At 32.8% G+C, this 21,215-nt stretch overlaps 3 protein-coding genes across 4 annotated transcripts in view; 2 read left to right on the forward strand and 1 right to left on the reverse strand.

The window, feature by feature from the left end:
* The window catches only part of LOC119634609 (ETS-like protein pointed), a 179,915-nt gene extending 167,592 nt beyond the window's left edge, over positions 1–12,323 (forward strand). For both annotated transcript variants that reach the window (XM_038028859.1, XM_038028860.1), the window contains 3 exons: positions 9,171–10,105; positions 10,205–10,362; positions 11,999–12,323. In XM_038028859.1, coding sequence (XP_037884787.1) covers positions 9,171–10,105; positions 10,205–10,362; positions 11,999–12,062 — 1,157 coding nt within the window. In that variant the 3' untranslated portion in view covers positions 12,063–12,323. The remainder of the gene's footprint in view (positions 1–9,170; positions 10,106–10,204; positions 10,363–11,998) is intronic.
* Positions 12,324–15,470: 3,147 nt separating this feature from the next.
* Positions 15,471–19,058, forward strand: LOC119634651 (cell division cycle protein 16 homolog). The gene is made up of 10 exons (XM_038028918.1): positions 15,471–16,189; positions 16,247–16,408; positions 16,480–16,596; positions 16,651–16,820; positions 16,893–17,153; positions 17,210–17,289; positions 17,352–17,557; positions 17,626–17,819; positions 17,886–18,054; positions 18,550–19,058. The coding sequence occupies exons 1-10, from the start codon at positions 15,737–15,739 to the stop codon at positions 18,955–18,957; spliced, it is 2,220 nt and encodes a 739-aa protein (XP_037884846.1). The 5' UTR covers positions 15,471–15,736; the 3' UTR covers positions 18,958–19,058.
* Positions 19,059–19,113: 55 nt separating this feature from the next.
* LOC119634652 (zinc metalloproteinase nas-4) lies at positions 19,114–20,501 on the reverse strand. Its single transcript, XM_038028919.1, has 2 exons — positions 19,403–20,501; positions 19,114–19,344 (listed from the first exon to the last, which is right to left on the reverse strand). The coding sequence occupies exons 1-2, from the start codon at positions 20,213–20,215 to the stop codon at positions 19,129–19,131; spliced, it is 1,029 nt and encodes a 342-aa protein (XP_037884847.1). The 5' UTR covers positions 20,216–20,501; the 3' UTR covers positions 19,114–19,128.
* Positions 20,502–21,215: the final 714 nt, after the last annotated feature.

Genomic DNA, 21,215 nt, shown 5'->3' on the forward strand with positions numbered 1-21,215 from the left:
ACGCTACGAATTTCAATTTAAAAGTATTAAGTTGAAATGTTTAACAGCCTCTCCACTTAGCGAGAATTAAAAATCGTTTACGATATGTACTAAAAAAGAAAAGAAAAAAAAAAAAAAAACAAACTAAGAAAGACAGCGAAGGCAGTGATAACACTATGGTCATCAAAATTTATCCATTCAGGATCAATCAGTCAAATTTTCAATTTTTCGAAAAATCTTGCGAAATATTTGTACAAAAACTTGAATCCATATTTCCTGCAATTTGTAAGTTTTAGTCTTTGACAAGCTGCGGGCGACACTCCTGATCGCCCTCATTTCCAAGCCCAACAACTAAGAATACCACGCCTACCATATTAAAGTTTGCGATCTCCAGTCGCTTGTATGTCAATGGCAAGCAATAATAGGAAGACGGAAAAACGCACAGACGAAACAAGACTGCATCAAATCGAAGCCTTGAGCTGATTAAAATGCCCTATAAGATCCATGTTTCTATTATGCAGTGGACTTTCCATTATTGCAGTCAAGTGGAAAGAATAGTAACACGGAAAGAAATAGATTTATACGAACTGTATATAGTTTTTAACATTTCGACTGAGGGTGTGAAATCGCTTCGTAAAATCGCTTAAATTTTTTTTGTCTGCTTTAAAATCTCTTTAGTGTCTATATGAAACGCATGCTCCACACTCCATTTACCCTGCATTACTCTCTGTAAGTTGCAGTGTATTTGAAATTCTTCAAATTTTTTTGTTAAAGCAAAGATCAAATCTTCTTCATATTCATTACAGTTCCTCTTTCCGATAATATTCAGTCAAATATTTGATTTTTATCTTACCTGCATAAATAATAATTTATGAATTCTTTTAATCATGGACCACTTTTGAGTTCTAATTTAAAAAAAAAAAAAACAAAAAAAAAACGTTTTTTTTTTTTATCTTTCTTCGCCACACAGCATATAACGTGCGCTTGATTGTTGCCGTTTAATCGCATTTAATTCAAGAACATAAATATATTTATTTATACTCGTTCTAAAGGTTCCTTTCTTTCTCCAATTCATTTCGTTTTGATAAGAAAAATTTTCAATTTTTTTTTTAAAACTAAGAAATACTGGAACGTGCAATATGTTGGGTAAATGTTGGGAACAATCAGAAGGAATCAGAAGAAGGAAGTTGTTCCTATCATTTTGGATTTTTTTGTTTTTTTTTTTTTTCTTCATCAGCATCAAATTCTACAACGACCTAGACATGTTCGTCCATCGATCTATGCGTTTGTGGAAATATGTGTTGTGAATATACTTTCTTTCCATCGCAAAAAATATTTTAAATTTTTGGATGCGGGTTAATATTGAAAATGAGATAAAACGAACAAAATGCTTAGGATATAATATGAACCGAGAAATTTCTGGTTTTTCAGTAATTTTTGGCCCCAACACAAATGTAAAGATAAAGATTTTCTTATATATTCTCTGCGGCCAAATATCTAATTCTTTTTTCTTTTTTTTTTTCGGAAGATTCGTTTATGCCGTATATAATTTACTTAGTTGTTTTTTACAAAATCTTGTTACTGTTGCTTTATTGCTTTATATGCTTAACTTGATTTCATATTTAATGTTTTAATCTCTCTTCTCTTCTTGCTTACATAAGATGGATTAGCTAGTAGAACCTTTAATACTATTTTTTTTTTTTATTCGAGCTAAGTTCAGATTTTCTATATAAGCTACCAAGCGATCCCATAAAATGTCAATTTTCTATCTAATGAAAACTTGATAGATTTGCAGATGACATATTTATATATATATATATATTTGCAGATTTGCAGATGACATATAAATATATATAGCAGAATATATGTATATATATACTGCTTTTTGTTTCTGTAATATTCTGTAATCATTCAGGAAATGCCGGCTACATGTGTAAGTCGATGATAGTCGCTGCCTAATCGATCATTATTATGCGTTTATCAAACACTTATCAAAAGTATGACCAAATGTATGACTTCACCTGTTCGCAAGAATTTGTATATGCATAAGTACATACCACAAAACCGTGATTATTTGAACTCCAAATATTTCTCAGTTAAAGTTAATTCAGTTTACAAAGTGACTAAAATTTGTTGACAAAAATTAAAGGGAACCCACATGAAAAGTAGGAATTGATTTTTAAAAATCAAATCCTGTTCTCATGACCACTTATGCGATTTTTTATCTTCACCGCTACTGTCCGCCGTTATTTCTAAATTAAAGACTTTGTATGTTGATGATCTTTTCTTCTTTTTTTTTTTTTTATATAAAGAGTACTTAGAGTTGACTTGATAAAAAAAATAAATAAAACTTGCATAGGCCAAACAAAAACAAATTACAATCCCGAAAGGAACTATGAATAAAGTAAAAATATAATCGTAAATATTCACACGTTACACAGTATATGGAAAATATTCTTGTCTCTGTACAATCCTCACGAGCCGACTGCTTTGTGCAATAATTTACCGATGACTTTGTAATATGATCGCATATTTCTGTAGATGTTAAAATCATAGAACAGAGAAACTTTAGATCAAGTGTGAAAAAATATCTAAGCTTTAGTTCGACCGCACTTTAGCAAATCATAAAATGCTTTTCAAAAACTTTCAATATCGCTGTGGGATGAATAAATTTATCTTTCTGTTTGTAAAGTTTCAAAGTACGTCAGTCAATTTAATTCGGGAAATGTATGCGTTTGCCTGTTCGTCCCTGCGATATATTGGAACGTTGTAAAATATTTAACACTCGACCTATATGTATATAGTCTTCGTTGTTCACAAGCGTATACAATAACAGCAAATATAAAGACTGCAAGTTACAGTTAATAGCAAATGTCATTACTACATTACTTGGACTACAAGCCCGTCGGTAATAAATAAAACAAATATGTTGGTCTCGATCCCGGAGTCTATGATTATAATAAAAACGCTTCTATTCCTTTTTCTACATAATCGTAGTCGCTAAAGTTTCACTTGAAGAATTTTTATTATATTGACATAAAGATTTTCCGAAACAACACAAGATGAAGGAACAAAATACCGAATATAAATAAATATAATTAAATGGAATGAGAGAGAAAGCAGTAATTTATTTACATTACACACATGTGGACAAAAATAATATGCTATAGACGCTAAACATTTTTAATAAATTATCGGCAAAATATTAAGCGGAAAATTTTTGATGTTGGGAAACGATCCTTGACGTCACTTAAAAGCGAGTAATTGACTGATAGAACCAGTTAATGATTATTATCAAACTTCTTAGAGGTAGACAGAAAAGTTATTTAAAATTATTGTGAAAATTAGTTCTTGATTGCTTATAAAACCAGACTAGAACACACTTGATGTATGTATTTACATGTTCGCATTTAATTATAAATATATATATGTATATATGTATATACGAAATATATGTATACAGGTGTATATATATGTGTATATTACATATATATGTAAATACGAAATGGAAGGACATTCATCAAGTTGGCAAATTTCAAGTGGTGTTAATATCCATCAATATGTCAATATAAAAAGTACTGTTGGGCGAACTGAAAATATTTACTACAAAGCAAATTCTCTCAAGGTATGAGACAATATTTTGCTTAGCAAAGATTTCAACTTAAGAATAGCTTGCATTGAATTTGAAAAGAAAGCTAATATGTCTCCATTTGTTAGATTTTTTAAAACAATCGAAGCTAAATGCAAAGTATAGTGATCCTGTGAGCTCATTCAAATTTATTAGAAAAAAAGTACCGCAAATTAGATTCCATTAGAAAGGGTTAACGTGGATTCCTGCCGTGGAGGTTTGACCCTACGATGCCCGATGGCATATAGAGTGAGAAAGCATCACTCACGCCTCACAAGGAGCGAGGAGGCTTCCATATCCGTTCCATATCAAGGGCATGTCTTTCCCTCTGACGGGGACGAGGCCTATCTAACACCTCAAATATTTAATGTTGCCGCGAAGTTTGTGAAAAAACTCTTTTACGCAAATTTAATCCACTTTCAGATTTTGTGCAGAAATCTGCCTCTTACCCGCAAGAACCGAGCCGAGTTGGCAAAAACCGCGATTCACAAATCAGTAACCGCGGATTCAAATCTCAGTGCGGTAGGGTTTACTTTGGTCGTAACTATAGTGAGTGTTTAGACGGTAAAGGTGTGTGTGTGTGATTTGGCACACAGACGCAATAGGCTGCAACCGTCTCCTTATATCTTTCCTTTTCTTGACTTTTTTCTTCTTTCTGACCTCTCGCCTTGTTAGGCATATATATACTGTCAGTGATTGGTCATTAAAGAAAAAAAAGAATATAAAAACCTTTCTCTTACTTACTAAACAAAGCGTTTTCATATCAAATATTAGCGAAGCGCACACTAGAAAAAACTCTGGATTATCTGTCAATTGCTTCAGGACATTCATTGATACAATGGAAACGGTACTTATATTATCGTGGATCTATAATACAATCCTCTCATCGGTTTTATTTAAAAGCTTCCGAAAATGTAACTAAAAAGGCGATGCAATGCTTTTAGTTTCTGTTTTTTTTTTTTTTTTCTTTTGCTTCTTCTTTTTAGTTTTCATTGTGAAAAAGTCTATTTATATTTATTTAATTAACATTATGGAAACAATATAGAAACTTAATTGAGTATTTAACGAACGAATACGCATTGTACGCACCATTCTTACACAAAATTATTTTCATTTATCAACTCATATGGAAGTACTCATGGGTCCATTGTACCCATTTCTCTAGATAATATAAGCAATTACTTTCTAAGTAAGCTTTTGATAAACTTCGAGCATTCATTTAATATTCGAGAGTTGCTACGGCGCACAGACATATAGAGAGACATAGGAAAGTCAACTGGGGCTTATAGCCTTAGGAAGTATCTGATGATGTAAACAATGTTTTACATATCCATATGCTGAGCCATATCACATGCATGACTTGATCACCTTGTTTTACTCCGGAAGGTTGATTTTGACGAGTTGTACTCTAACCCGATCATAAAATCTATGAGAAGAAAACAAAGAGTGACACAATCACAATCCGAGGCACTCTTGCTATTAATTTGTGCGATTGTCCTATGAAAAGGGATAAAAGGAATATTGAGAGATATTAAAAAAACTTTTTATTTGAAAAAGCTACAATATTTACCTATATGATTAAGCAGATTTTCTGTTCAGTTACGCGTAAAACCCAGTTAACACTTTTCTTTCGTTTAAATATAGTGCAACATCAAAAGCGCTTGGGCATCTTAAATTTTAAATTAATTTTATACGAACTTCACGAATACTACAAAATCAAATAATTACATTCACACGCGATAGTAACGATGAACACAGTTATTAATATCCATGCAATAAATGAAAGAAATTATCGCATCAACACCCTTATAAAACATCATGTTAACATTGCATTAATTATCACAAAGTTAACAACGATGATGAGTGATATTCACGCAAAAAAAAAAAAAAATTCACCGAAAACCATAAATATTTAAACGAATTTGATTAAAATAAGAAAGTCATATATATATATATATATATACATGTATATACACTTTTAGGTCATTTTTTGAATACCCTACCTACCCTATCTTCAAATATAAATGATAAAGAAAAAGTTTAACTAAATTGCCTATGGGTATTTCAAGAATATTTAAGTCGCCTTTAATTGATTGGATGTTATTATTAGTGATATACTAATACATCTTAGACGTGTTCTTGGATTGGTTCTGTGAAATTTTATACTTTATCTTGATAATCATAGGCTAACTTTTAGTTTTCTAGATTGGTTTTTGTGACGGACGGATGGCGTTAATCACAAGAAAAAATATTTCATAACACTTCCGTGTCCGACAACAATCAATAAAAAGAAGAGCTTCGTCCGCTACCAGAAAATCCCGTGATAGTAATAGTAAAGAATACATCAAAACAGTCTTGCTTGCAGTCTAACTTGCTCCTAAGCGAGTTGTCGCAAAAAATTTCCATTAATTTAATTTTTCGTAACGGGAAATATAATACGAATAGAGCCCGACTTGGATAAAGATTTGTGGTAGTCAACTTACTCATATATCAAAAGCATAAGTCTACCAATTATGATAATAAAAAATGTTACACGTGCCTTCATTTAAGAAACAACTTCCGTATCGCCGCTCTCATGTAACATGTATAGGTTACAAAAATAGTCAAAGGCTTAACATATTTTCCAATTCAAAACTGATTTTATTTATATGCAAGTGTATATAACAACGCAATTATGATAACGATAATAATGTCGATGCTCTTGATGACGATGAGGTTGAGGGTGAGGGTGTAACAAATGCTTTTGTTGTATATCTACGCATGCATATATAGCTTTAAATACATTTTAATTAAATTCTAACTTATATTTGAAAAACCGAAAGCAAGAAAATTTCTCGCCTTTTATTATGATGTGGGTTGATATGGCAATCGTTAATAAATAAATGGCCCGGTGCCGTTCAATTGCCTCTAGCGGTAAAAGGTAATAAAATTCCCATTCTTGGCCGACTCAACAACTCAACAAGTTGTCAAAGGCAAAAAAGATTTGTGTTGAAAGCAAACATTACAAAATGAATTGATTTTTAATTGTGTTTGTATGTGTGTGTGTGTGTGTGTGTGTGTGTGTATATATATGCAATCTTACGCTTTACCAACAACCAACAACCCTGTTACCAAACAACAGCGGCAGCAGCATATTGAAAAAAGGGGTGGAGTAATACATTATGAAAACATCTTAAAAGCACTCAAACGTATTACACATAAATCTCATTAAAACTTCTGTATCTGCGCATTATGGATCTCTGATATATAAGTAAACAACAACAAAAAACAAAACGAAAAAAGAAGAAGAAGAAAAATAGTACCAAACCAAAAAAGCCCAACAACACAATAATCATATATCATATACTAATTATTTGCAACGACAATGGCAACGAATCACAGCCACTACCGATTTCGTGTTTTGCAGTTTTTCTCAACCGCAACAACAACAAATAGTTGACCAAATGAAATTGAATGCTTTAGAAATGAACCCTTTTCAATATTCATCTCTCATTCATACATGCCAATGCAGGTTCGTACGTTTATGTGAGTCGACGCTCACATCTCTTGCTCTTTTGTCAGCAACAGGTTTTTTCATTTTTTTTTTTTTTTTTTTTGTTATTTTTCTTCATATTTTTCTCACAAGTTTATCTATTGCCTTAACTTGCGCTCTCGCTCTATTTCTCTCTATTTCTCTCTCTCTCTCTCTCTCTCTCTCTCTGTCTCTTTCGTGGCGCGATTTCGATTTAGATATTGCTTAGAGACCAACATATACCTACATTGCCCACTGAGTATATATTTACACTCGTGCATATGTAAGCGCACATAAGTATGAACGAAGAGTTTTTGTAAATGTTCGCATCCTCATAAGCAGTGAGACGTATAGGTCCATAGAGGTGTATCTTTCTATGAGCTTTAGCTTTAGACTTGCGTGATGATTTCATTTCACTTTTTTTGTTGTCTTCTTGTTTTTTTCTTTTTTTTTTTTTTATTTGTTTAATTTTTTGTCTCTCTCATTAGCATTTGTGTCTTATTCGATTTTGATTGGTTTTCGAATGCTATCAAATGAGCGTCGATGTTGTTGTTTTTTATTTGTTTTTTTTTTTCTTTTTAATTTTTTTTTATGAAGAGCTAGAAATTTCTCTCTTTTTATATTTTTTTAATAGAAAGGGGTAAACTATTGTAATTTACATGAAGTTATTGCTAATAATGATATATCTTTATGTGTCACGCCTTCATTAAACATCTTTATATTAACACATAATATTGTTAATAGGGAATATTTAAATAAATAATTATTATTTTTAATGGCTTGCTGGCTAAAGAAAAATATCGCACTAAAAAGAAAGATTTAACTAAAACATTGCTTTAATATAATTGAGTCTAAGACGTTACCTACTAACTACGAGGTAGTAAGCGTATGTAGCAAAAGTTTCGCGCTACGTGGTATCTCGTAGTTTGGGGCAAGAACTTAGATTGATAAATAAAAAGTTGGCACCCAGGCAGCCTACATATGCTTAGCTTAGAATTAGTCTTGAGTTAAGGCCAGATGTAAGCTTACGGTGCAACTTAAATTTCATAAAAACATACGTAGAACTCTTTCAAATAGCATAGATGGATATGTAAATATGAAACCAGAATTTTTGTATACAAAATGCACGTCTATTTTATGAAAGTGATAAAAAAATATTTTATTCGTAGGGTTGAGCATCGCTCGCAATCCGCATTTCCCACTTGTCTGATAATTTCTAGATGGCACGCCTTTAAAAATTGTCCTCCTTTGCAGTAAACCATTGATCAAATAGTTTTTTTCACATCTTTGCACGAGCTTAGCGAGCACGTTACTCACACACGCAAGCAAGTGGAACCATATGTGCTGACTGTTTCCAAAGCTTCGCAAACAACATGGATAGATGGATGGATAATATGCAAAACGATGACCTTTTTTTGTCCTTTTTTCACATATTACTCTTTTCCGAACAGCAAGCGATGCGAATCAATTAATTGTTTCAAAAGGCAAACGACTGGCGACAAGTTCCGACATTTGTCGTCTTAGAGCATACGTTGAAAGGTGACTGAGAACAAAAATGTGCAAAGCAAATGCTGCTACCTATTTAGCTTTACAAGTGCTAAGCTCTGCAGCAAACTTAGCTGCATTTCAATAAAAGCAATATAGATAGGGAATGGACGGGAAAAGTTCTTTGCAATTCGAAATATTACTCGCCAGTTTTAAAGGCCTGTTGCCCAGAATCTCTGAAAATTATATATCAATTGGATTAACTCTCTTTAAAAAAAAATAATGAAAGATCATCCCTCTCTCATTCAACGACCCCAAACTGGACTGCTTGTATATATGTGTTTTGAACTTTTTGGAAAACCTTTCCTTAGATTCAAGGATCTTCGGAGAGTCGAAGTCAATTTAAACAACAATTTTTTTTAGAGTTTTTCCAGATTTTAACACTTTCAATATGCATACAGTATATATATATATATATATATATACACACATATATATATGCACATACTTATATGGTTATTTCGATTATTTTTATTCAAATCTTTTATTGCTGTTTCTTCTTTTTAGGTTATTCAAATCCCCATGAACGTCAAAATAGCCCGCCACCACAAGCTGTTAGTAATACGGCGATGCTGCCGCCTCCAAGCATTGGCGCTGCGCAGCAGCAACAAACCGCTCAAAGTACAAGTACAACATCGACATCAGCCCTTACGTCCGTTGCTAATACTGGTGCCTCACCGAACAGTGGTGTCAATAGTAATAACAACAATAGCAATAACAACAATAATAACAGCAATGGTGCCAATCTAAACTATATGCAAATGGCTATGCGAAATTCAGCGGCCGCTGCAGCCGCTTTTTATACGCAACATCAAATGAAAGAAGAGCCAGGCTCCCAAACTACTTACGGTAATCTGACAAATACGGGCGCCGGTGCAGCACCAAACGGTTCCACGTCAAACGATCCCACTGATCTCTCTAATTTCGGGCTGCCAGCTCACTTAGCGAATGCTGCTGCCGTAGCGGCTGCTGCGGCCGGCCATTATGATGATAGTGACTATCATAGTAGCATTTCCTCACAAGATCATCAAAATCAGTCGAATTATTTGGATAATAGTGCGGATTTCTATGGGCTCAATGCTGCCTCTGTTGAACAGAAATACAATGCTTATGGGCGTTCGCGATTCCATGAAACTTATCCATCTGAATTTGCACCATACGATGCACCGCAATTTCAAGCGATGGCCGGTCAACCGCCAAGCTCCGATCAATGGAATACTCATCATTCAAATCAACATCCAGCTGCATATCTTTCGTCGATGGGTCTCGAAAAAGCTTTACTCGGCGGTTATACCACCCAAGGTGGTGTACCCTGTTTTCAAGGTTCGGGACCCATACAATTGTGGCAATTTTTATTGGAGCTGCTAATGGATAAAACCTGTCAAGGTTTTATATCGTGGACCGGTGACGGTTGGGAATTTAAATTAACCGATCCCGATGAGGTAAATCAAGTTATTTCTATTTAATAACAATAATTGCTTTTTTATTTACTTAACATTTATTTTCTTTTCTTTTTTTTTTTTTTTGTTTTCTTTTTGTAGGTGGCTCGTCGCTGGGGTATACGCAAAAATAAACCAAAAATGAACTATGAAAAATTAAGCAGAGGCCTCCGCTACTATTACGATAAAAACATTATCCATAAGACGGCTGGTAAACGATATGTTTATCGCTTTGTATGTGATTTACAAAATTTAATTGGGTAAGTCAATGATGAGATGTTTAGTCAGTTGATTACTCTTTTAGAAAATTCAAAACCACGCCTAAGGAGGTTAAAATATGAGAAAATTAATATATTTTTAAAGAACAAAAGTCAAAAATGCAGTGCGACAGTGTAAATGCATCAGTCCGTCCGTTTCGTAAACTTTTGTGATTCTCTCAGGGGCAGGGCATCTTCACAAGTTTTCTTGAAAATAAGCTAATCTTTTCGAGGCAAGTGTATCCAAATCACAATACAATGCTGGTTTGACCAAATTCTGAAATTAAAATTTTTAAGCCGATCTCTTCAACTTTCAAAAATCTTTTTAATATTCACTCCTTCCCAGAGCAAGGGATTTGCAGTTAATATAATGACCAATAAAAGGTTAATTTACCCTGGTTTTAGATAACGTGTAATCGAAAGATATTAAGTAACAATTTTTATACTCCATACAACTTGCGGTATAAGGATATATTAAGTTGACGCGGATGTCTGCAACATTTAGAAATATTTCAGTTACATCCCCCTTTTATTATACTGATCGATTAAAGAAATGTTTTTGAGCTTGTCTGTCCGTTTGTTCTTTTTTTTTATGTTCAACCTACAGAAATTTAATAAACTGACATATTTCCGCTCAAAGCTCGAACGTTTCCTTTGTTTTCCCTTGTTTTGGAAAACATATATATGGCGAGATGTATGGTGTGGTAGGGTATTAAAGCGCGGGCCGGGCTCCATTACAGTTTTTACTTGTTTCTCTATTGTTGTCATTTTTGCAGACGAATCACTTTCGTTTGTTCAACGCAGTTTTCGATTGTCTTCGTTAAACTGAGTTTAATATATGCTAAGGATTGCGAATTAAACTTTAGTTTCTATTGCGATTGTAGCCTAATGGCGCTCATTCTGATCAACAACTAAGAATACATTTGCCAAGTCTCAACTTTTGTAATTAAGCTTTGCAATAATTGGCTTTCCAGCGACATATGTGTGCGACAGATAAACGACAAATAAATATGCATACGACAGGCGCAAAATTAGTTTGACTCAGAATGTGATGGCGAACATGTGTGCCCATAAGTTAGGTGACCTCTGAAGCGCATTTCTATACATTACAAATGAAAAGACTAGCATTCGATGAAGTATATAAAATTCCTGCAACATTTTTCGAAAAGCTCTCTAATGGAGAATTCTCTTGGAATTTCAAGATTCATAATACATATACTAACTTCAATCACAAGCTGCTGCTAAACTACATTAGGCTCACGTAAAGCGACCCATGTATGAAAGAACTTTCTAATTGAGTTGACGAAGCAAAGCGATATAGCCTTCATTCCAAGCTTCCCTGTTGACGCAAATGCGCATAACAGTTTTATCTTCAATTTTAAAAAAATTAGCTTAGATCTGAAGGTCATATATCGCTGCTATATATATATTGCTTATCCACTTCACTATTGTTAGTTGAACAGACTCGCCTAATATCTAGTCAATGTAAAAATGACCTTTAGAATCGTGCAAAATATCTTGAGATACCAAAGAGCGAATGACGTTTCACGATTAGATAGTCAAACCTACCTCCGTATTTGTTAATAATTTCATTTATTATTTCATATAACTGACGTTTTTTGACATTTATTCTTTCCAGTTGTTCGCCAGAAGAATTGTGTGCTAAATATGACCTCAAAACTGAAAAGAAAGACGATGATTGAACGAATTCAAAGATTATTAAATATAGACTTAAGCAAAAAAAAAAAAAAAAAAAAAAAAAAAACAAATGTCGCCATTATAGAGGCATAAGAGCTTGTGCCTCTTTTCTTCAATGAAACTTTTCTTTAATAGCAAAAAATGTGCTTAACATTTAAAATATTTTATGTATATATGGCGCGTTAAGTTTTTACTCCAACTTTATCTCAAATTAAAGTTTATTTTATTACTATATATAAAATTAATTGCAAAAAAAAAGCGTGATGTAATTTTTTAAGTTTAATTACAATAATAGAAATTAAATTTTTTTTTAAATTTACGAATTAAATGATAAAAAAAAAAGAAAAAAAAGAAATTAAATTTTATATATAAGTGATAGAGATTTTTCTGTGTCTTAGTTTCGATTTGTAATATTTTGTTAATTTTATTAGTTAAAAATTAAGTTAATAAAATAAAACAAAAAGAACGGATCATTTTTCATATTATTTAAGTGATAAAATAAACTTTTTCTTTTATGTAATAATATTTATGACCTATAAGACATTTCTTTTATTCGACATTTTTTTTTTTGTTTTTTTTATTAACTCAACAAATTAAAAATTTTTATAAGTAAATGAAAAATAGTGCAATTAAAAACAAAAAAAAAAAAAAAGTATCAAACTTAATTAATTGCAAAATTAAAAGTAGACAAGAAATAAATTGTATCCGGCTGATATCGAACCATGTCTTTATGCAAAACAAAAAAAAGAAATTTATTTCATCGAAAAATGTTACTGTAAGTCTAACATGCTGTGCGCTCGTAACATGTTACGCCTATCTAACATGCAATGCTATGTTACGCAACTAAGAAATTCTGCATAAGCATAATGCGCTTTGCGTAAGCATAGGCATGATATTAAAAAAAAAAAAAAGAAGTCTATCTCACCTGGCAGCGTTATTCGTGCAAGCCCTGACATACTGTAAACGTAACACCTTATGAAAGCTCGGACATCCCTGTAGTTAAGTGTATAACATTATATAAATATCTTAGTAACATATATATATGAGATCAGGAGCAGATGATACCTTAGCCGAACCATACAAAAAAAACGTGCGTGCTATTAATCCACATAGGATTTGGGGACGATTTACGCGTGTAATCGTCTGTCTGTTAAAAAAATTGTCAAGATCGCGAAATTATCTCTCTCATTGAAGCCTAAAATTGGGCAGATATATTTCTTGAATTCACTTGTGTCACACAACCGACTGATCGCACATCCCGTACTCATAACATTCGTTTCCCTTACTGAACATCTTTTATAAGAAATATAAAATGCACATATGGCTTCGGAGTTTTTCAGAACACATTCAATTAGGTCGAGAGGTTATAATCGTAATAAATTAGCCTCCAGCTAAAGCTAAACTTGTTTCAACTGTGCATGAAATTTCTTAAATAAATTTAGTTAATTTGAAATCATTTCTGATTGATTAAGTCAACCGCAAGGAGCACGAACAAACCTTACTACTTAACCTCAAAAGGAATATAATAATTGAAAAGTCTTGTGTATAAACTTTAAGCTGATTTCCATATAGAGACGGTCAGTTGCTGATCAAGAATGCATTTACTGCTTATTAGATCGCCAGTGATTACAACAGCAACCGCTGCTGGGTATAAAAACTATTAATAAAATTATTTATCAACAAAAATGAATCCAAAATATGTTCAAATAAATAATTAACAGATGAAATGGCCATAATATAAAGTTCGTTAAATTTTAGAATTGACTGAGCGTCCAAAATAAAGTGATATTAGGGTGAATTTTCTGGCATTCTTTCTTAATTCATTCTTAAATCCTAAAGCTTTTAAATCATATTATTTCAACGCAAAAATTTTCAAAAAGAAAAAAAAAAACTTTTTCATAAAATTTAAGTGTCTTAGACTTCAAGTTCTTTTATTTTTTGTACTATATGTCTAATAATTAAATTTATTTATATTTATACTTCACTCGTTTATTTTTCTTAAGGTTTTTTTACATTTTTTTTTTCTTTAATTTCTCAGTGCATGTGTGCTTCCGTGAGACCCGAGAGTTTATTATACACAGTTAGTTATACATACATATATCTTATATATATATATATATATATATATATATATATAGTTATATATAGTTATATATATATATATATATATTATATATGCACATATATATTTGTGTGCGTATATATTTATATATGCATACATAATTTTTTTTATATAAAAACAAATTTCGAAATTAGATTTGTTTAAAAAAAAAAAAGAAAAAGAAAAACTGAATGTATAAAATATTGAAAATATTATAACTTCGGTTTTCTGAGAAGTTATTATAATATTTAATTAATTTTATTTTAGTTTCTTTAACATAATTAATTAATTAATTAAAAACAAAACAATAATGCTCAACTCAGCATAAATTATAAATATTAAAAAAAAAAACTGTTAAAATTAATAAAAAAGAAAAACAACCAATTTTTATTTAAAACTTTTCAAAACTTTACTACAACAGCCCAAAACGATTAATCGTTCACTCTGAAGCGCCTCTTTCTAAGATATGTTATGGTCTTTGAACAACAAAGCTAACGAAAATCTGCGAAATACTACAAAAGATCTCACTGGACTAACGATATTTTAAATAGTGATCTTGCGTGATCTTATGTAGTTTTATGAACAGCATGATCGCAATCGACTGGTGGAACACGAAAATCTGCAGAATACACTTCGATCGAATAGCGGCAAGACAGTCGGTCGGTTAACACATCATTTGACCTTATTTGCTATAGTTTCCTTAAGTGTTTTACTCCAGGCAATGCAATTATTAACTTTTGTTTATTAATTTTTGGTCTATAGTTATCCGTTTTAGATTCAAAGCATAAACCAAAGCAAAAATTTTGGATAACTTAATCTTTGATATATTCTTTATTAAAAAAAGAAAGGTTTTCTTTGCTCGAAAATGGGATTGTTCACTCAAATATCTGTCAATCATCCATAAACCAATATTCTTAAAGCCCACTATGTGTGTGTGTTGCGATGTATAGAGACATGAGGTGGTTTAAATAAATCTGCACTGTATCCCTTTTTTTTTGATGACATATCATATTTTGCTCGGCTTCTCCGAAAAAAAAATATTGCTTTTTAGTTCATAAAAATACGCAGTTACAAAAGTATTATATTCTATTTTTCTTTGCTGTCGTCCATTTTTAACTATTTTACATACGTAATATCAAAAATTTAATAAAGGAACTAAAGAAACCTGCTTTTCTATACTTGAGAATAATAAATTACTTATGTACGCGTCATATTTTCATTTTTCGTTTCATTCCGGTTTGTTATTTTCACTTCATTTCACAGGCGAGCAGATGTCACAGTTTCAAAAGCATTGCCTTCATGCATGCACATGTAAATTGCACACAGCTTATATGAAATTAAAGAAATCACATGTTTAATAGAAGCGAAGCCAAGCGGCGTATGTTAGAAAAAAAAAGCGGATTGTTAAGAAAAAAATTAAACGAAATTAATATTTGACACCAAATTCAATATACTTTTTAAATCATTTATTTGTGAATAATTTGCAAAATTCTACTAAAAAATTTGTGCGGTACGAAAAATTGCCCGAAAAAAGAGAAAAAACATTTTTAGACAAATTCTTATTAAAGTGAAATTAGTATGACGGGCAATGAAATGCGTAGCAATAGCACGAATACTGATGAAGAGAAGGGTTCCATTGATTTAGACAATTATCGTAAACTAGTCAAGCAGTTTTGCGATTTAAGACGGTATCAGACAGCTTTGTTCTGGGCCGAGAAAGTTGCTTGCTTGAGTGAAAATGATCCCAAAGATGTTTATTCCAAAGCCCATTGCATGTTTCTGTTGAAAGAATATCATCGTGCCGCTTATACATTGCGTATGCATAAATTGGAGAAAACTCACATACCTAGTTACAATCTTTTGTTGGAAAGTTTATATGAAGCCAAGGAATATAATGAAGCCATAGCAGTTATCAACTCGGTGGATGTAGAGTTTTTAGCTTCGTCGTTAATAAATCAACCGTTGGAATCGTTGGATGGCGGTGGTGTTGAAAGTCAGATAATGTTTGGAGGTGAAGTGTGCGGTAAAAACGTAAGTAACTCATATTTAATAAGAGAAGGATGGCGTAAGCTGGGATTCACGCTTTAGGAAATCCTTGCATCTATTAGTTTATTAAAGGGCAAAATATACGAAGCTATGGATAATCGTGGCTTAGCAATGGATTGTTATGTCCAGGCTTTGTATAAATCGGTTTACTGCTATGAGGCTCTCGAAGCCTTAGTTCAACATGAAATGCTTATGGCTTGGGAAGGTTAACGTTATGATTGCTTTTTTTTGTCAACTTATCTTCATTTTCTCCTCATATCACGTTTCTTTATTTTAGAAAGGAACTTATGCAGCAATTGCCTTTAGAACAGCAATCATCCTATGTCGATGCTAAATTAATTACTAAACTGTATGAAACCAAATTGAAAAAGTATTATGAAACCATAGGGCCGGTAATTTGTAAATATTTTTCCAATTGTACTAATTTGAAGGAAATCATTCCATAGGCAAGCAATAGTGAGCAAACACCAATAGGAAATTTGGGCAACTTGAAAACTATTAAAGAGTTGAATGAAAAAATTGAAAACACACGAGCATCTGAAGCCAATATACACAAAAATGTGATGCCTAAATTTATAACACCCTCATCATCTCATATTATGTCACCGGCTCATAAGTATGAATTTACTGCACAATTTTGTTCATTTTGACATTGCCTTATCATTTTTATTCCTTCGTTATTGTACAGAGTCCTTGAAGATTTCAAGGTTCCCAGCTTTTCTTTGCACGTTAGCTTAACGCGTGCCTCGTCCCATTCGAACGAATTGCAGCGTTCGCATTTCGAGACATCAGGACGTAATCGGGATAAAGATGCATGCGACTCCAATACTTGCTTACCTATATCGGTTTGCTTGACTCGCGTGCACAAAAGTACTGATGTCATGGCTGCTCAGGCCGAGAAACTCTTTTATGATTGCGAATATAAGAAAGGTTTTAAAATATTAAATGAGTAAGTTTATGAAAGTTAAATGGTAGTTAGAGATATTTTAGTTACTTTTTTGCCAGTTTATTGAAAGTTGATCCCTATCATAACGCTGCTTTGACCGTTCAAATAGGCTGTTTAGTCGAGTTTGGAGATTATAATAGTACGTTGATATATTTTTTTAAAACTATAATTATAATACTGATAATGTTTACATTTTTTAAGAATTATTTTATGTGGCCCATAAGCTGGTGGACCGTTACCCGGAAAAAGCTATTTCTTGGTACGCAGTAGGATGTTACTATGATCTGATTGGTAAAAGCGACCCTGCTCGTCGCTATTTATCGAAAGCCACGGCTTTAGATCGTTTGTACGGCCCTGCTTGGTTGGCTTACGGCCACTCTTTTGCTAAAGAAAATGAACATGACCAAGTAAGTAATTGATTTAACCACAGCACATATAAAAAGTGTTCATATATATTCTTTATTATATTTTCCAGGCTATGGCTGCGTATTTCAAGGCTGCACAACTGATGCGTGGCTGTCATTTACCTTTGCTGTATATTGGTGTAGAATGCGGCTTAACTAAAAACTTGGAATTAGCAGAAAAATTCTTTTATCAAGCCATGTCTATAGCTCCCATAGATGTTTTTGTCTTACATGAGCTGGGTGTCATTAAATATGAATATGAATAGTAAGCTAATATAAGTCACTTAAACACTTACTTAATTTTACTTAATGTCTTTATATTTGCATACAGTTACGAAAGTGCTGAAGAAGTTTTCCGCACAACCGTTGATATCGTTACTAATCGTGCAAAACAAAATCAAGAAGAAATATCAGCCAGATGGGAACCATTATTTAATAATTTAGGACATTGCTGCCGCAAAAACAAGAAGTACAAAGAAGCCTTAAAATATCATCAATTCGTAAGTTTTTTTTTTCAATTTCTTTAAGTCTTTTGAAATATTTGTAACGTTTCTACGTATGTCTAAAAAATCTTGATTGGCGCGATTAACGCAATTAATCTGATCGTATCTATCCTTCTGCCCCTTACTAAAATCACGATTTTGAGCAAAAACGATAAATAGGAAATCAAACTTAAGACTTAAAACTTCCTTTCGATACTCTTTAGAATATTTTCAAAATTTTTATATTATTATGATGGCGTGTGCATTCAGTCCGTGCATAATTTGCTAAATATGTTATTCTTTCGGATAAGCTCCAAATTTTATATTATAAAGATATGATCGCATACTGCTTTTTAAGCAATGGAATCGTTTGAATTGCCTTCATATTGCAGAGTAGAATGCTTCTCTTCCCCTTAGCATGTTACGAAATTTATTTATTGCTGATGCATGTGGATGGAAGATTTGATCCAATTGTGATGGTGTTTTCTTTTTCGTATATTGTTTTCTTTACAGGCTTTACTTTTGAAACCTCAAAGCTCGCAAACATTTACTGCTATTGGTTTTGTCCACGCGTTGATGGGTAATTTAGAAGAGGCTATTTCTTTTTTTCATAAAAGTTTAGCTTTGAATCGTGATTGCATTGTCACCTCTACGATACTAAAGACATGCATTGAAGATTTCATGGATGAAGAATCAATAATTGATGAAATTTATGGAAAATCAAATCTAACTTCATCTTCTACGTGGGGGAATAATGCACCTTTTAAGGTTCCTAAAATTGCTACCATTGAAGAGGAGACATCGCCTTCACCGGTGAAATTTTCGAACATGAAATTGAAATTTGACGATGAAGACGACATATCCAAAAATACTACCAATATTGATACAAATAGTGTTATGGATATTAGTATGGATGTTTAGAGAGGGGGCAAAAAAATGTACTAATACTTCTTTCGATTAAATATATGGAATGCTTTAATTCTTTTAAGTGTATGGCGGTAAAAAAAAAAAACAAAATATAGACTTAATTGCTAAATATTGTGTAAAATTTCCAAAACGTTGTTGTAATCCACGCGATATTATACGTTTGATTCAAGCATCTACTTTTTCTTCTGCTAAGCCAAGACCAGTTAAAAAACCTCCTACAAAACTGTTGACTACGTTATTTTCTATGCCATTAGAAATTGCGTCGGGGCCACTTAAAGGAGGACGAGAATGAGAGCCACAATCGTACATGTTGTTTAACTTTTCAATATCGAAAGCGGAGAAACCATTACGTTGACCCATTACATTATCGGCAAGAGAACGCTAAATACAGAAAGAAAAAGTAATGGATTTTTCCTTAAGAAAACCAAGAACTACTTACTAAAGGAATTATAGTCGGTCTTCCGTTGGACGAAAAGGCATTTGGTGAATAATGCATAACACTGCCGTAATCGTAGGGCACTCCGAAAGACATTGTTTCAATTGCTCTCTCGAAATTTCCTATAGCATGTTTTTCGATATTATGATACTGTATGGCCACATAATCGTCACGTTCCTGACGATTTTGTTCATGCAAGAAGCCCAAAGCGTGCATTAACTCGTGAATGGCGGTACCTGATTTTGATAGACAACCTGGACTTTGTAAATTCACTTCCTGTCGACCACCGGTACGACCAACTGTTGACCAGCAACCCGAATTGCCATTAGCAATCGACACATAGTCATTATCTTGACCAGTTCGGGGTACAAAACGAATACAAGTGTAACGATGAAACTGATCCAGCGCATGTTCAATGACAGACATATCGCGTGCGTTAAAATTGCCGCGTATCTCAAACGGAACGACACCGTTGGGCCAACGCGAACTGGGCAAAACTACGCCATTTTTAATGTGTACCTGATCTTCCGGTAACAAAATGTCTCCTTCCAAATAGGAGCCCAATTCCTCGGGATTTACGCTAGATTCCGTCGCGGAATAATTTGCTACTAATTGAGCAGTAGCTTCGTCGGGCATCCCATAAATATTGGTGCCGAAAAAACTTAAATCTATTACATTTTTTGGATTTTCAGGTTCCACCGGGTTGTAGTCGCTATCAATCTCTACAATATTGTCATCTGTATCCGGCAATGGTAGAGGTATCATGTGAAAATGCTCAAATATCGCAAAGAGCGTCAGCAAAAATAGTTTAGTCATAGTCTTACTTAGTCGAACGCGGAAAGAAAGTCTTTTAAATATAACGATAATGAAGCTATCATAGAATGCGGTCGCTACTGTAGAAATTTGAACTTTTGCAAAGTAATTTATACGCTCTGCGGGCTTTCTTGTCCATTTGAAAGTTTTCCTTAAGTTTTTAAATCACTCGGTATCTTAGCGAAGTTTATATCCAAAGTTCCCACGCAAAGGCCTAAAGTAATCTTTATCTCGAACCTTTTTTTATCGCTCATTTTTGTTTATAATTCGTACCACTTTTACCACCTTTTAATTTTATTTGCTAGTTTGGTATATTCACCATCGAAGAATGGCGGCATACTAGACGTATCCTTCCACTTGTAACACCCAAAATTATGTACATTTTCAACGACAGTAAGATACTTCACCTCGATTTAGCCATGGCCGTCAATCTGTCTGTAGATTATTGCTATAGCATTTACAATCGCACATGCTTGGTATATGTATATAGTAGATTCGGTGAACAAACGGACGCGACGGCTGCAATTCCACTTTGCTAGTCTAGTTAGGCTTGACATCAATCAGCCAAGTGGTAAGTGTACAATCAACACAATATTTTACATATATTATATTATATTTATTCTTGTCATATCGCGAATTATATTCGGAATTTCGATTTGTAATATAGTATAATCTGTTTGAGGTTATGAATCGATTTCACGATAAGTCTCGGTTTATTTTTTTGTTGTTCGAACTTGTACAAGTGCAAAATTAGGGTTAGAATCCTGCGATTTTCTAATCTGCTTCTTGCCTTAAGCCCATCGCTCAAAATTGAGCGAAGTTAGATGGACGGTGTCAAAAATTCGACGTAAAATGTTTTATCGCCGAAATTCGGTAGCATTTTTATAATTTATTTATTCTTAACCTTCAAACCTGATATAAAACACTCTGCATAATTACTTGTATTTATTTATTTACATAGCTATCAGGTATAATTTTCTTTGCAAATCATTTACTTAAAAAT

This window comes from Glossina fuscipes, unplaced genomic scaffold (assembly GCF_014805625.2).
Source record: "Glossina fuscipes isolate IAEA_lab_2018 unplaced genomic scaffold, Yale_Gfus_2 3, whole genome shotgun sequence".
Classification (NCBI taxonomy): domain Eukaryota; kingdom Metazoa; phylum Arthropoda; class Insecta; order Diptera; family Glossinidae; genus Glossina; species Glossina fuscipes.

Excerpts from the sequence above, each read along its gene's own strand:
- LOC119634651 (XM_038028918.1), top strand. The coding sequence starts at position 15,737 with ATGACGGGCAATGAAATGCGTAGCAATAGCACGAATACTGATGAAGAG. Across the intron at positions 16,597-16,650 it reads ATTATGAAACCATAGGGCCG|GCAAGCAATAGTGAGCAAAC; the intron begins GTAATTTGTAAA and ends ATCATTCCATAG. Across the intron at positions 18,055-18,549 it reads CCTTAAAATATCATCAATTC|GCTTTACTTTTGAAACCTCA; the intron begins GTAAGTTTTTTT and ends TTTTCTTTACAG.
- LOC119634652 (XM_038028919.1), bottom strand. The coding sequence starts at position 20,215 with ATGACTAAACTATTTTTGCTGACGCTCTTTGCGATATTTGAGCATTTT. Across the intron at positions 19,345-19,402 it reads GACCGACTATAATTCCTTTA|CGTTCTCTTGCCGATAATGT; the intron begins GTAAGTAGTTCT and ends TTCTGTATTTAG.